Raw genomic sequence first — 12,500 nt, 5'->3', positions numbered from 1 at the left:
CCTCAAAACTAGAATTCATCAAAAATCTGGTATAACCTAACAAAATAAAAGACTTAAGCTTAGCTCTAATAGAAGACAAAGTAGTTTCTGCTTTGATATCATCAGGAACAGGATTCCAAATATTGGAATGCTGTTCCTGTTCCTATATGTGAGGATGATGATGATAAGGTACTGCTGATGATGATAATTATGAAGATGATGACAATTATGCTGATGATGAAATTGTATGATCACCCCTCCGTGTTCTTCGTGAGGAAACCTAATTTCACATAAACGCCATGGTTTCATTTAGGTTTCCTCGCCACTTTTTCTTTTTATTATGTAAACTTGTTTTCTTGTAATGGATTTAGTGTGGCAAAATGAATAAATAAATAAATAATAATGATGATGATGATGATGATGATGAATCGTGCGACAAGATCCTTCCTTACCCTTCAATGTCGTGCAAGAATACCTGAACAGTCAGTACTTGTCCACCCTTGGCGACAGGAACAAATGCACTTCACTTCGTTCAAAGTTCCACCATTGCGACATTGGAGAGGACATTCTAAAAAACAAATTTCGATAAAGAATTGTGTTTCGAAAACAGTTTAAAGAAGCAACCACCCTTTCAGTGAAAGATATTGATGAATGGATGACTATTAACAAATTAAAGTTGAACAAAAGTAAGACCGAACTTCTTGTTATTATACCAATATCGACCTAAAACTCCGTTAGACGTTCTATCCTTAGGTCCCGACAAGGTCTATTCTGCTCGGAGTATTTTAAATGAGATTTTAAATGATAAATTTAATTTTGAAAAGCAAATTGCAGCTTCGTGCAAATCATCATTTTTTCATGTTCAGAATATTAACATGGCCCGTATTATAATTTTTTGGACATTACTAAACAACGAAACACCGAAACAGCGAAACGGCGAAACGAAACACCAAAACACGATGTATGACCCCACCATACATTGAATACTCACCGACAAAGGTTGGATTTGAGATTAAACATCGTTTTAGGCCTAATTAAGCCTAAAAAGTTAATGCTCCTAATCTCAGTCTTCAATCTCAGGCCTACAATGATATTTAATCTCCAATCCAACCTTTTTGGGTTAGTATTCAATGTATGGTGGGGTCATACATGGTGTTTTGGTGCTTCGTTTCGCTGTTTCGCTGTTTCGTTATTCGTAATGCCCGAATTTTGTTATCTGACGAAAGTGTTAAAACGCTTGTCACATGCAGATTCGATAATTGTAATTCACTCATGATTACGTGGGGGTACCAAAGAGTCTAATGCAAAAGCTTCAATGGGTTCAAAACTGTGCAGCACGTCTTTTAGTGCACGGGAGAAAATACGACCCCATCACGCCAACATTAAAGATCTTCATTAGCTTCCGGTTGGTCGACCCATTGTTTTTAAAATTTTATTGTTTACATATAAGGCCCTTCATGGCTCAGTACCGGTTTATATACAAGATCTACTCTAAACTTACACTCCTGTACGCCGCCTTTGATCCACTAATTCAAAACTGCTTGTTACTCCTTTTTTCTAATTTCAATACTTCCGGAGATAGAGCGTTCTCTGCTTGTTCTCCAAGACTATGGAATTACTTGCCCAACGAAATAGAGAACTGTGCGTCGGCGCGCGGCTGATATTTTTAAAAATAAGTTGAAAACGTTTCTTTTTCAACGAACTTTTTAGAGTTGATTTTAGCTATATTATAGCTCTTACATTGTAGAAGTTTTTATACCGCAGTTTTTATACTGTAGAATTAATATTTTCTCAGTATTTTTTTCATTTTTGTAAAGCGCCTCAGCCTGGAACGTTTGGATTTTGGCGCTATAGAAATTGTGCTTGTAATTTTAATTCAGAGTTATTTCATGATACACTTTCCATTGCGCGTCCAATGATCGAGCAGCAAATAACTGTTCGAGAACGTAGGAAGCCAGAAAGACCCATCGATGGCGGTAAAAAAGCAAAACGTCACAGAAAATTAAAAAAAAAAATGACGTACAAGAAAGTTTGAATTGTGGTGTACAGTTACTTGTTCCTATCTCGACAAGGAAATATATTCTTAAATAAGTTACTACAGAATATGTTTAAACCGAAGGAAGTAATGTTTACAAATATTTTTTTGTAGAAAATTGTTTGAATCAGGAATAGTGAAGTTCACAATCACTTATTTTCACCTCCAAGCGTGGCCATCTTGAATAGTTATGACGTGTTACGCACTTATGGTTGCCCTGACACAAATAGCTTTTGTATTATTCGCTACTTGCACAATCCCATAATGCCAGCCGTTTAGGGGGGAGAAGGAAACTAATTTTGGATTTTTAAAGGGAAACTCCACTCCGACAAAAAACTAACTTTAAATCACAGGAAATATTAATATTAACCTCTACGGTCACATCAGTTTTTTTTTTGGAAGCATTTTAGAATCGCCTATTTTTGTTTTTAAACTTCGAGGGCGCCGCTATTTTGAATAATTGTGGCGTTTTAGGGCTCACATAATGCAATCCTTAACATAAAAACAATACAAGTTACTTACTATTGGAACTGTATTATGCTTCAGTGAACAGGATATCCATTGTTTTATGTAAAGAACCTTATCGCAGGGTTAAGTCGTAATCTTGTATTAGGCATTTGTTGTTGAAGGGCATGGTTTGATTGCTAATTATAGGTAAAATCAACTCACTGCACATCTTGCAAAGCTTTGGACAAGTCTTTTCCATGAGATCTGGATGCGTTGCACACATAGATTCTGGAAAACCAGTCAGTCCACAGTGGTAATCGAAGTCAGCACAGTCTCCTAGAATATAAGATGGAATGAATGGCAATACTTATGGCGGTTAAGAGCAATTTTAGCTAAATGTGATGTTGCTGATTTAGCTTATCCTAAGACCACTGAAGAAGTGAGAGAACCCTCGAAACGGTTTTGAATTCGTTGGGTTAAATCACTAAAAAAATCATCATTTTGGTGGATTACGTAATACTCTGTTCTTATTTGACAAGTCACGCAATCACTTTAAACTTGGTTTGAGTATACTTACTGCAAAGTTTCTTGTAGCAGAATCCACTTCCCGAAGCACAATTCGAGCACGGTGTCCCGTCTTGGTATGGATATTCTCCTATTACGTTGCCTCTAAATTAGAGAGGACATGTGTCAAAAGAGTCAACGTTCTGAAACAATCTTTGCAACTATGAGCGCTCATCATATACATTTCTTTCCGCACTTCACTTCCGCACTTTAATATGACAAAGGTGTGGTATAGTTCCTCAAGATTGACTCTGGTCGGAACGGTGTTTAATTTAGAGGAGAAAATTTATCCTCAAGTGCTGACGTTCTTCAAATAGACATTTCAAGTTGTTGTTTTGCTGACAACGGCAAAGAAGTGGACAAAAGTGAAAAACACACGTGCAGGGCGTGCAAAGCTATTGTTTTTCCCAAATAAATATGCAAATTTGTGACGTTCTCTTTGCCCTCGCCAATGTTGTTGCTAAAGTTCCCTGCTGTTTTCCAGACGACGGCAACGAAATGAAAAAGACGTGAAAACGAACGTGCAGGGCGTACAAGCGATTGTTTTTTCCCTCTAAATATGCAAATTTGTGACGCTTTGATTGCCATCGTGTTGTCGTTGCTTAAGTTTTTTTAATTTTAGCGCATTCAGTGTGCGCCGAGTTAAAGCTGTTCCTCTTATTTGCTTTCAATTATCGTAATTATATATAAGTTCATAGAGCTGGTGGTTGGCCATGGTAATGTTAACTTTTTTTTTTATGAAAACCACTTTATCAAGCCAATAGAAGACCTAATTCATGGATGAAATGTGATGTTATACTTACGATTTGGGGCCATAGTCGCAAGCTACAAATGTTCCTCCGTTGGAAAAGAAATTTCTGCAGAAGGTTTTTGCACATCCTACGTACTTCACCTTGGCCCAAGCGAGCTGAAAGAAGAACGATGAAATCTGTAAAAGCAAATTTAAGATTAAGTGAAGAAGCCCTTACCAGCGTGATCTGCTTTTAAAAAATTGTTTCTCTATTACAATAGCCCATTTCCGAGTTGCTGCATGCCTCAGTTTCAAAGCGAGTCATGGTGCAAAACCATTCAAATGGAAATGAGTTGCGTATTCTTATGGAAATCAAACTTATTTCCCTTACAATAGTTGAGCACCAAGACTCACTTCGAAACCGAGACACACAGCAACTCCGAAATGGCCCATTGTCAAATAGTTATGTGAAAATAAATCGATCCTTATTCCCTACGATATTCACTGTTTACAAACATTTTTTTTATATTTAAATTTTGCCCACCTCAGAACAAAAGAACCTTTGTTTCGACAGCCAATAGATCTCTGATTTGCACATAAATGACAATAGGCGACGTAACGGTGAGTATCGCTATAAGATCACTCATGCCCTTTACGCCTAAGTGGCATGTAGGGCAGCAACATGCTCCCTCCACATCTGCCGGTCCTTTGCCATAAGCTTGATGCCTCCACAAGTCTTCCCCATCTCCTTAATTTCTTTCTCCACTGTCCGTCGCCACGTGATCTTGGAGTGGCCCCTCTTCCGTTTCCCTTCTGGGTTCCAATGTAAAGCAGTTTTCGCAAAGTTTCTTGACGGGTAACATGGCCAATCCACCTCCAGCGTCTCCTCATCAGGATGGTAGCCATTGGTTCAGTTCCACACCCTTCAAAGAGACTTGAGATTACATTAGGCCAAAAGATGCGTAGGATACGCCGAAGGCTCTTGTTGTGAAATGTGGAGAGTTTTGTTAAGTCCTTCTCCGTTACGTGCCAACATTCTGAACCATACAGGAGAGTTGATAGGACGCAGCTGTGATAGTTTCAGCTTGGTGAGAGTATGGTAAGCGGAGGAGTGCCGTACCTTATTCATCATGTTGAGCGAGTTTCTGGCCTTGTTGAGACGGTTCTGAATGTCCAGATCAGTTCCTCCCTCTCTACTGATGATGCTGCCACGATAGGTAAATCTGTCTGTGTAAGGAAGTTCTTCATTATCAATCTGGACTGGTCGTGCGTCAGTAGTATTTAGTGCCATAATTTCGGTCTTTTTGCTGCTGGTGTTGAGGCCAACTTGCTTCGCAAAGGTGTTACGGCGTTGCGTCTTCTCTTGGATGTGCGTGTGGGTGTGTGATAGTAAGGCTAGATCATCAGCGTAATCTAGGTCTTCCAAATAGGAAAAGGGCGTCCATGTGATGCCCCTGATCTGATCCTCAGTGGTGCGCCACATGATCCAGTCCACAACAAGGTTCATTCTCGTCACCAGAGCTTTGGATCGACTCAAGGCTCTGGGAAACTCTGTGTAGCAGAACATGCGCAGTAGGGTTCTTATAGCCAAAAATTGGCTACTTGAGCCTTACGGCGCCTGCTCAATCCTTGTGCTACCATGAATGTGCCAATTAGAGACGCTTTTGATTGCTCTTCACGAAAACCAACCAGAAGACACTTTGTTTCAGGGTTCCCCAGAGCTCTTCCCTCCCTCAGTCAAGGGAAGAGCTCTGGGGTCGAGATCAAACAAGGTTGAAAAGCAATGTGGACATGACACACCCCTGTCTAACACCAGTGTGGACTTCAAATAAATAAGATGTCACCATCACCAACCGAGCAGGTAAAGTTATCGTAGAAGCTTTTGATAATCTCAGCAAGGTGGGAGGGGATTTCATACGCTCGTAATATCTTCCAGAGGCTGTGTCGGTGTACATTGTCGAAGGCCTTGTCAAAATCTACAAAGTTCACATAGAAAGTTCGCTGCCATTCGGTACTCTGTTCAATAATATTTCTCAGCGTGAAAATATGATCGATACAGCCCCTTCCTCCCCTGAAACCTTCCTGTTCCTCGCGAAGTTTATGGTCCACAGCCAGTGATAGGCGCTTCATGATGACTTTCGCTAAGATCTTACTAGGAGTGGATAGCAATGTAATACCACGCTAGTTGCTACATTGAGACAGAGCTCCTTCCTTTGGTATCTCGATGATGATACCCTGATTCAAGTCATCAGGGATTTTTAATTTCTTCTGTCCCATATGGTGTTGAAAAGTGGTTGCAAGATGTTTGCGGTGGTCACAGTATCTGCCTTGAACAGCTCAGCATTGAGGCGGTCTTTGCCCGGTGCCTTGTGATTTCTTAGAGAATTATGCCCGCAGTGATCTCCACTTTCTTTGGCGGTCCAGTGTCAAGGAGAAACTGTCCGTGGAAGAAGGTCTTTTCGAAGCCATTCAGAATTACAGCTACACAAAATTGTAGTAGAAGAGGAGATTGGTGTCGTTTCCACAATAAAGTATCGATCGTGTGTGTTGCTTGCACGATGTTATTCTGAAAGATGGAATGCACCCTGAAACACTAAAAATACACTTACCGAAAGCGTCGGAATTTTCATCTTCCCTCGCTCTTACAGCAAGCCAATGATCATTTCTCCAGTTTCTTTTATGGTGTGTAAGGCTAAATTTTTGTTTTTCGAACACTTTCAATCCGCCATTTCCACTGTTTACTTTTTTCTCTTTTCTGTTTCCCCTTAAACTCAAGCAGGCGCATTAAGGCTGGAACCCACTTTTTGTGGGAAAATGGAGCCATTATCCCAGCATCTTTTCGGGCGCTCATCCGCTGTTGTCCGTAATGTTTTGTACCATATTGCTTGTAGTTAATGCGTCTAAACCTTTGTAATTAGTATTTGCGTAAAAAAAAAAGAAGCCCGATGACTCTGGGTACCTCAACCGCTTCAACCGAAACCGGTTGCGGTTGAAACGGTTGATCCCAATAGAACACGACCTAGTCTTCGCCAGACTAAAAGGGTAAAGCTAGTCAAAAATGTCTTTAAGTAAACTTTTGCCCATCTGTTTCTATTCTTTCAATTAGTTTCATTCGTTCGTCTTTATTGTGTTATCTAGTTTTTATTTATTTTATAATTCAATTTGTTTCCTTCTTTTTTCTTCGTAGTGTTATCTAGTTTTCATATAAATTGTAATTTTTACTTTACTCATTTGTAAACTGAAGAGTTAGCCTTAGTCAAAATTCCATTTCCATTTTCCCGCCTCGAATATCTTTGCTAATTGCGGGTAATGCTTCTGTAATGTTATCTGTTCATAAATAAAGATTTTTTGTTTGTTTGTTTGTTTGTTTGTAAGAGTCACAAAGTGTCCCCTTCCTCAAAATCACTCGTGTCCCCGAATACAGACAATTAACGTCACAAAGTGTCCCCAAATCCTGCTCGCCAAGCAGGATAAACAGCTGTATTTACTCTAATCTAAAAATAACTCTTACCTTTACCCTTACCTTATTGTTGGAAATAGGTACCAAAGGTTACGACTGGGACTTAAATTGACACTTCGTGTTGGATGTCAAAATTGAGTGTTCATGTACAATTGCAGTTACGTGCAATTAATATACTCTGGACGAAAGTTAAATATTTCTATTCTTTAGCAGAGGGACACCATGCATGCTATCTGCAGAAATTTACCTTTTAAATTCCAGTTCTACACTTAAGTCCTAACAACAAAAATCCCAGGTTGGATTTGGGAGACCAGGTGTGTTTTGTTCACCTTCTGCCCCTCGTTACCTGTGTGTAATGACCACACGGCGTTTTGGAACAATCACCAGCAGTGCTGCTTGTGTACTTGCTATATCTGTAGTAGTGGGATTCATTAAACCATCTCTCCACCCGATCCTCCGGAGTTTCCAGCTGACCCGTTTCCCGCGCAAGGTTTTGCCCTGTAACCAACAATGCGTCAGAGAAAATTCTTTAGTTTGAAGGCGTTTTCAACATACACGTAAACTTCTATTACATCTTTGGTTCAATTTGTTAGGATGTTGTATTCCATGAAACAAGGGTGTGCAATCCCACTATTTCGCAATTTTGCCATATTGGATCAAGAGGACGCGAAAAATATGAGACAGTAATACAATGTATTGTCGTCATTTACTTTCTTTATCTCTAATATCAAAAATAAGTATGTCTCGTATGTATTTAAGTCACACTTGCGAATAGACTCAAAAATCGTTTTGTAGCTTTGAAAGGAAAGCCCTATAAATCATGAAACCTTGCCAATTTCTTTTGTTTTATCTGCATGGTCTTGAAAGCAATTTCAAAGAAAAGATTTTCCAGAACAAGGACATTTTTCTTTCACGAATTGTTGCTTAACCCGAGAAGTTTTCCAGGTTTTAAAGTGCTTATCACCATTTTTTTTTTTTAATTTAAGGAACTGAGAAAAAAAAAACTCACCGCTAAAAGTAAAACAAACCCGTCTTTCACAGTTCTAGACATTTTTTCAAGGCCTAAAATGCCTTTAAGAGCGTACTTTCGTATTCCTGTGCTGTTTTGACCGAACGCCGAAGTCCTGTGCTGATGACGAAGCAGGCGTAACTCACTTCGCATTCACGCGCCATACTACTGCCACAGTAAGTGACAGTATAAGTTCTCTTTGATCTGCTGTATTAAAAGATAATGTATGAAACAAAGGTACACTCCACGAACATTTCACTACCAACAAAGCGAAAACTTACTCCTGCTACGTCACAGGTCCCAGTCCCTCTTCGCGCTCGATCAAACCTAAATGCGCCTAACAAACATGAAGACCGCAGAATCGTCGAATAAATTTCGAAAAATTTTATAAACGTACCATTAAAATTTTTTTTTAAAAGGGAAAAAAAAGGGTGATAGGCACTTTAATTAAAAGAAGAGGCTCCCAGTGTAATTACGGTATTTATAATCACCAATAAAAGAAACTGTATCAACTATCAACTAATTAAAGCACCTAATTGTTCAGTGAAAGTGGCATTCTTTTCCTTGGGATATTCGTCACCAAAAAAGAGAAATCCGTGATCCCAGATACATTTATTGACCCACATCTGAGCTAAGTTAGCGAGATTGCTATCCCACAGCTGCAACAGAAAAAAAAGACCGATATAAAAGCAGAAACTAACGCCATAGTGTAATATCGGCTCATCTATATTGTCGATTGAAAACGGCTTTCAGTCTAGAATTCAAGCCTTTGTGATAGCAACAAAAATGTTAAAAGCTGATATAAAATTAGAAGAAAACGGATACTGTGTAAACTCACTCGTCTTGCTCATATCCGCTATTTTCAGTTTTTGGCCTTTTCGCGCAGAACAAGTAGACAACAGATGAAGGGGTGTGCATTCACATTTCTTTCAGACGATATGTTTGAATACGAAATTCAATATCCTAGTACCAAAAACATTCGTTGACTGAAATCGTCTTTTCATTCCTTTCTTGCCGTAGGTGACCTAAGTTAGACGTCGCTAAACTCTCGAAACGTACATACCTATGTCCACTGATGACTAAGTGGCAGTAAAACTATTAAGCGATTGTCCCGCCACATCTAATTTGTAACGAATTTCGCAGGATTTTGAAAGCAAACCGATAATACCGACCCCTTTTGTTGTTGTTTTTCTTTTTTTTTTTTTTTAATCAACCTAGCCAGTCATTGTGTTATGATAAACTGGTTGTGGATAAAAAAATGTTGCATGGCGCGAGCGGTCGGGCATTTAGGATCATGTAGTTGTCTGACATTCGTTATTTGCGCTTACCAAATACTCCATGTCGGCAGCTTCCGGGAAAACTTTTCCTCGTAATCTATTGTGTTCGTCCATAAACTTTTCCTTTTCCTCCTGTGTGAGTTCGCACTCGGCAAAATCTGAGGACTTCGGGGGATACATTTTAACTGCCTCATTCTTTTCGATGTGAAGAGTGCAAACCCATGTTAAATAGAGCAAACACCAGAGCATTTCACGTCCTTCAGTACTCCGTTGGTAGAACATAGACAGCTGACACCGATTGATTGTTTTTTCGCGCCTCTTTCAGTCTATTGTCTCAGTGTTCACAACAATCAATCAAGCTGACAAATAAGTCATGTGATTGATTGAAAATACTTAGTTTACGTCGTAGAGGTAGAAATTGACTAGCAAAATCTCATCGTGATGCCCTGATTTTAGATTGCTGCCAGTGAAGGATCGGATAAAAAAGCTTGTTATCGTCGAAACGTCGTAAAATTGAAGCCTAAGTCTTGTTCGAAAGGGTTATTGACCGTGTAACAGGTGGAAGGGATAGTAACAACTTGATTAACCAGGTACCTGGTGGGTGGATCAAGGAGTTCCTTGGTGATAAGGGATGTCTTATGTCGACTGTTCTGGCGTAATGTTTGTGATAATTTTGCAAACTGAGCATAATTTTGAACTTTTCTCTCTAAATTTAATACTGCTGAGTGTAATCTCGGTTTTTTCACCTTTACAAAACGAAAGTAATGTACTTTCGTGTTGAATATACTTTTTACTAAATTATGCAGCTAAATCTCTCGTTAGCTGTTGCGATTGGCTCCAGCAAGTGCCTCGGTGTGATGTTCCTTTGTTTCAGGCCCCGCGCGTACAAATAGGTGGTGACCTAACATAAACAATTTCACACAGGAGTCTTTCATTTCAAATCCCAAAGCACAAAAAAAATTCAGAACTAGATCATAAGCTCTTTGTTGTTTTGAAGCCCGGTCTCCATTTTCTCCCTTTTTTGGACATTTTTGCTTGATGCTGTGACCGCGCACCGGTGGCTCAGTTGGTTGAGCACCGGGCTGTCACGCGGGAGGTCGTGGGTTCAACTCCGGCCGGACCAACACTCAGGGTCTTTAAATAACTGAGGAGAAAGTGCTGCCTTTGTAATTTCATCTGCAAATGGTTAGACTCTCTAGTCTTCTCGGATAAGGACGATAAGCCGGAGGTCCCGTCTCACAACCTTTCAATGTTCATAATCCTGTGGGACGTAAAAAAACCCACACACTTGTCGCAAAGAGTAGGGCGTGTAGTTCCCGGTGTTGCGGTCTGTCTTCTGTGGTGTATCGTCGTTGGGAGGGTAAATGCTCGCAGATATTAGCTACACCAAGCTACTCTAAAAATCCGAGGGTAAATAAAGCTGTATGATATATGATATGATCATCAACTTTCTTCCATCGCGCAGAATGCCGAGACATCATTAATTATTCATAACCGATTGCCCGGTAAATTTGAACACGATCTGGTTTGAAAAGGTTTTCAATTAGAGAAGAATGGGCCAAATTTGACCGACCAGGCTGAAAAATATACTTTCTTCGTTTTCCAAAGTATTAATCTTAACTTCCACGCTCGGCTTCTTCAAGATCAATGACATATCTATGATTTGCACTTACAGTGAGTGATGGATAGATGAAGCGTTTATTACTCATGCGCAGTAAGCGCATGAGGTATAAAATGTCCTCCGTTTCTTGTTTTTCGTGTGACATTAGTGCATGGAAATTTATGCTTGCATACATTTACATACATGACTGTAACTTTATCTGAGCCGGGGGTAGGGGATTATTCAAAACTCTTAATAGCTGCTGAAAAATGTATTGTTGAGTCAGAAAAATTAATAGAAAGCCTTGAAAAGAACTATTAGAGTCTTAAAATGTATGTATGCGTGGAATATCAGTCCATTTTGCATGACAAAATAAACAGTGCGTGTTTGAATAAATCAACCATCCCTCTCATGTTTCAAGCCCTTAAGTAGACTTGCCACAATTCCACCTCACGAGAATCCCGGGAGAAAATGTTTTGGCGAGCGAAGCGTGATTTTTCAGACGCGAATCTACACGAGACGAAGGACTTTTGAAAGTCTAGCCCTTAAGATGTATCATTTTCTCTTGGATGTGCATGGTCGCTCCCGAATCATCGCATCTTGACTGTTCAAACTTTGTGATTGTAGTCGCGGTCGAGTACGGCCCGGGTCGTACGGATCGAGCTGTTAGAATAAATCTTTTTCGATTGTTTAGCCAAAGGTAAGTTGTTGACATTAAAGACAAAATTATATATATTTGTTCTAATTTGTTTTACAAATAAACACTTTGCACAAGAGCGGGGATCTCCATCAACATGCCGGCCATCTCAGCTCCTAGTGATCTTTGAGAACCTTACAGCAGCTTTGTGCGAAACTGAGAATACCTGATAAAAACTGATCCGACTTTTAGCAATCTGAACTGTTCTTAGAACTACTGTTATTGTCAGTATGGGCATGCGACGAAGTCAAAATGGGGAATTCTTTCAACAATACAGACTATTCGTTGACATCCATTCTGTTTATTTGCTGGCAAAGGCCATTTATTTGCCAGTATTGAAAAGTTTGGTTCCCATTTATGAAATGTAACAAATTAATCATCTGCGGCTTTACAAAGATCTATTTGTATCGCTTTTACATTCCTGAGTTAACTCGACTCGCAAATGACGTACAAACAACCCAGGTCCAGGAATTGTTGATCCAACTAAAACTATTTGCCGGACCATACAGTCAAGGTAATGTTGAAGTATTTGGTATGGCAAGTGCAGGCACGCAACATGTGGCAATGTCTGTGTCAGTTCTTGTTTAAAATTTCAGGATGCCAATAACCTCTTCAGCTGACTTGGTACAAATTATAAACATTGGGAATAATCATGATGTATTCGGCTTTGTCACAATCATGCAAACAGGGACTCCTGTTGTT

The 12,500-nt window shown here is 39.6% G+C and overlaps 1 protein-coding gene across 1 annotated transcript in view; it reads right to left on the bottom strand.

The window, feature by feature from the left end:
* Window positions 1-10,056, bottom strand: part of LOC138044491 (uncharacterized) — a 28,303-nt gene extending 18,247 nt beyond the window's left edge. Inside the window, exons 1-7 of the mRNA XM_068890993.1 lie at window positions 9,553-10,056; window positions 8,757-8,883; window positions 7,562-7,713; window positions 3,829-3,932; window positions 3,039-3,130; window positions 2,684-2,797; window positions 455-547 (exon numbers count right to left, since the gene is read on the bottom strand). Coding sequence (XP_068747094.1) covers window positions 455-547; window positions 2,684-2,797; window positions 3,039-3,130; window positions 3,829-3,932; window positions 7,562-7,713; window positions 8,757-8,883; window positions 9,553-9,783 — 913 coding nt within the window. The 5' untranslated portion in view covers window positions 9,784-10,056. The remainder of the gene's footprint in view (window positions 1-454; window positions 548-2,683; window positions 2,798-3,038; window positions 3,131-3,828; window positions 3,933-7,561; window positions 7,714-8,756; window positions 8,884-9,552) is intronic.
* Between the last annotated feature and the right edge of the window lie 2,444 nt (window positions 10,057-12,500).

This window comes from Montipora capricornis, chromosome 4, assembly GCF_036669925.1.
Source record: "Montipora capricornis isolate CH-2021 chromosome 4, ASM3666992v2, whole genome shotgun sequence".
Taxonomy (NCBI): Eukaryota; Metazoa; Cnidaria; class Anthozoa; order Scleractinia; family Acroporidae; genus Montipora; species Montipora capricornis.
This window is presented reverse-complemented; position numbering and strand designations above follow the sequence as displayed.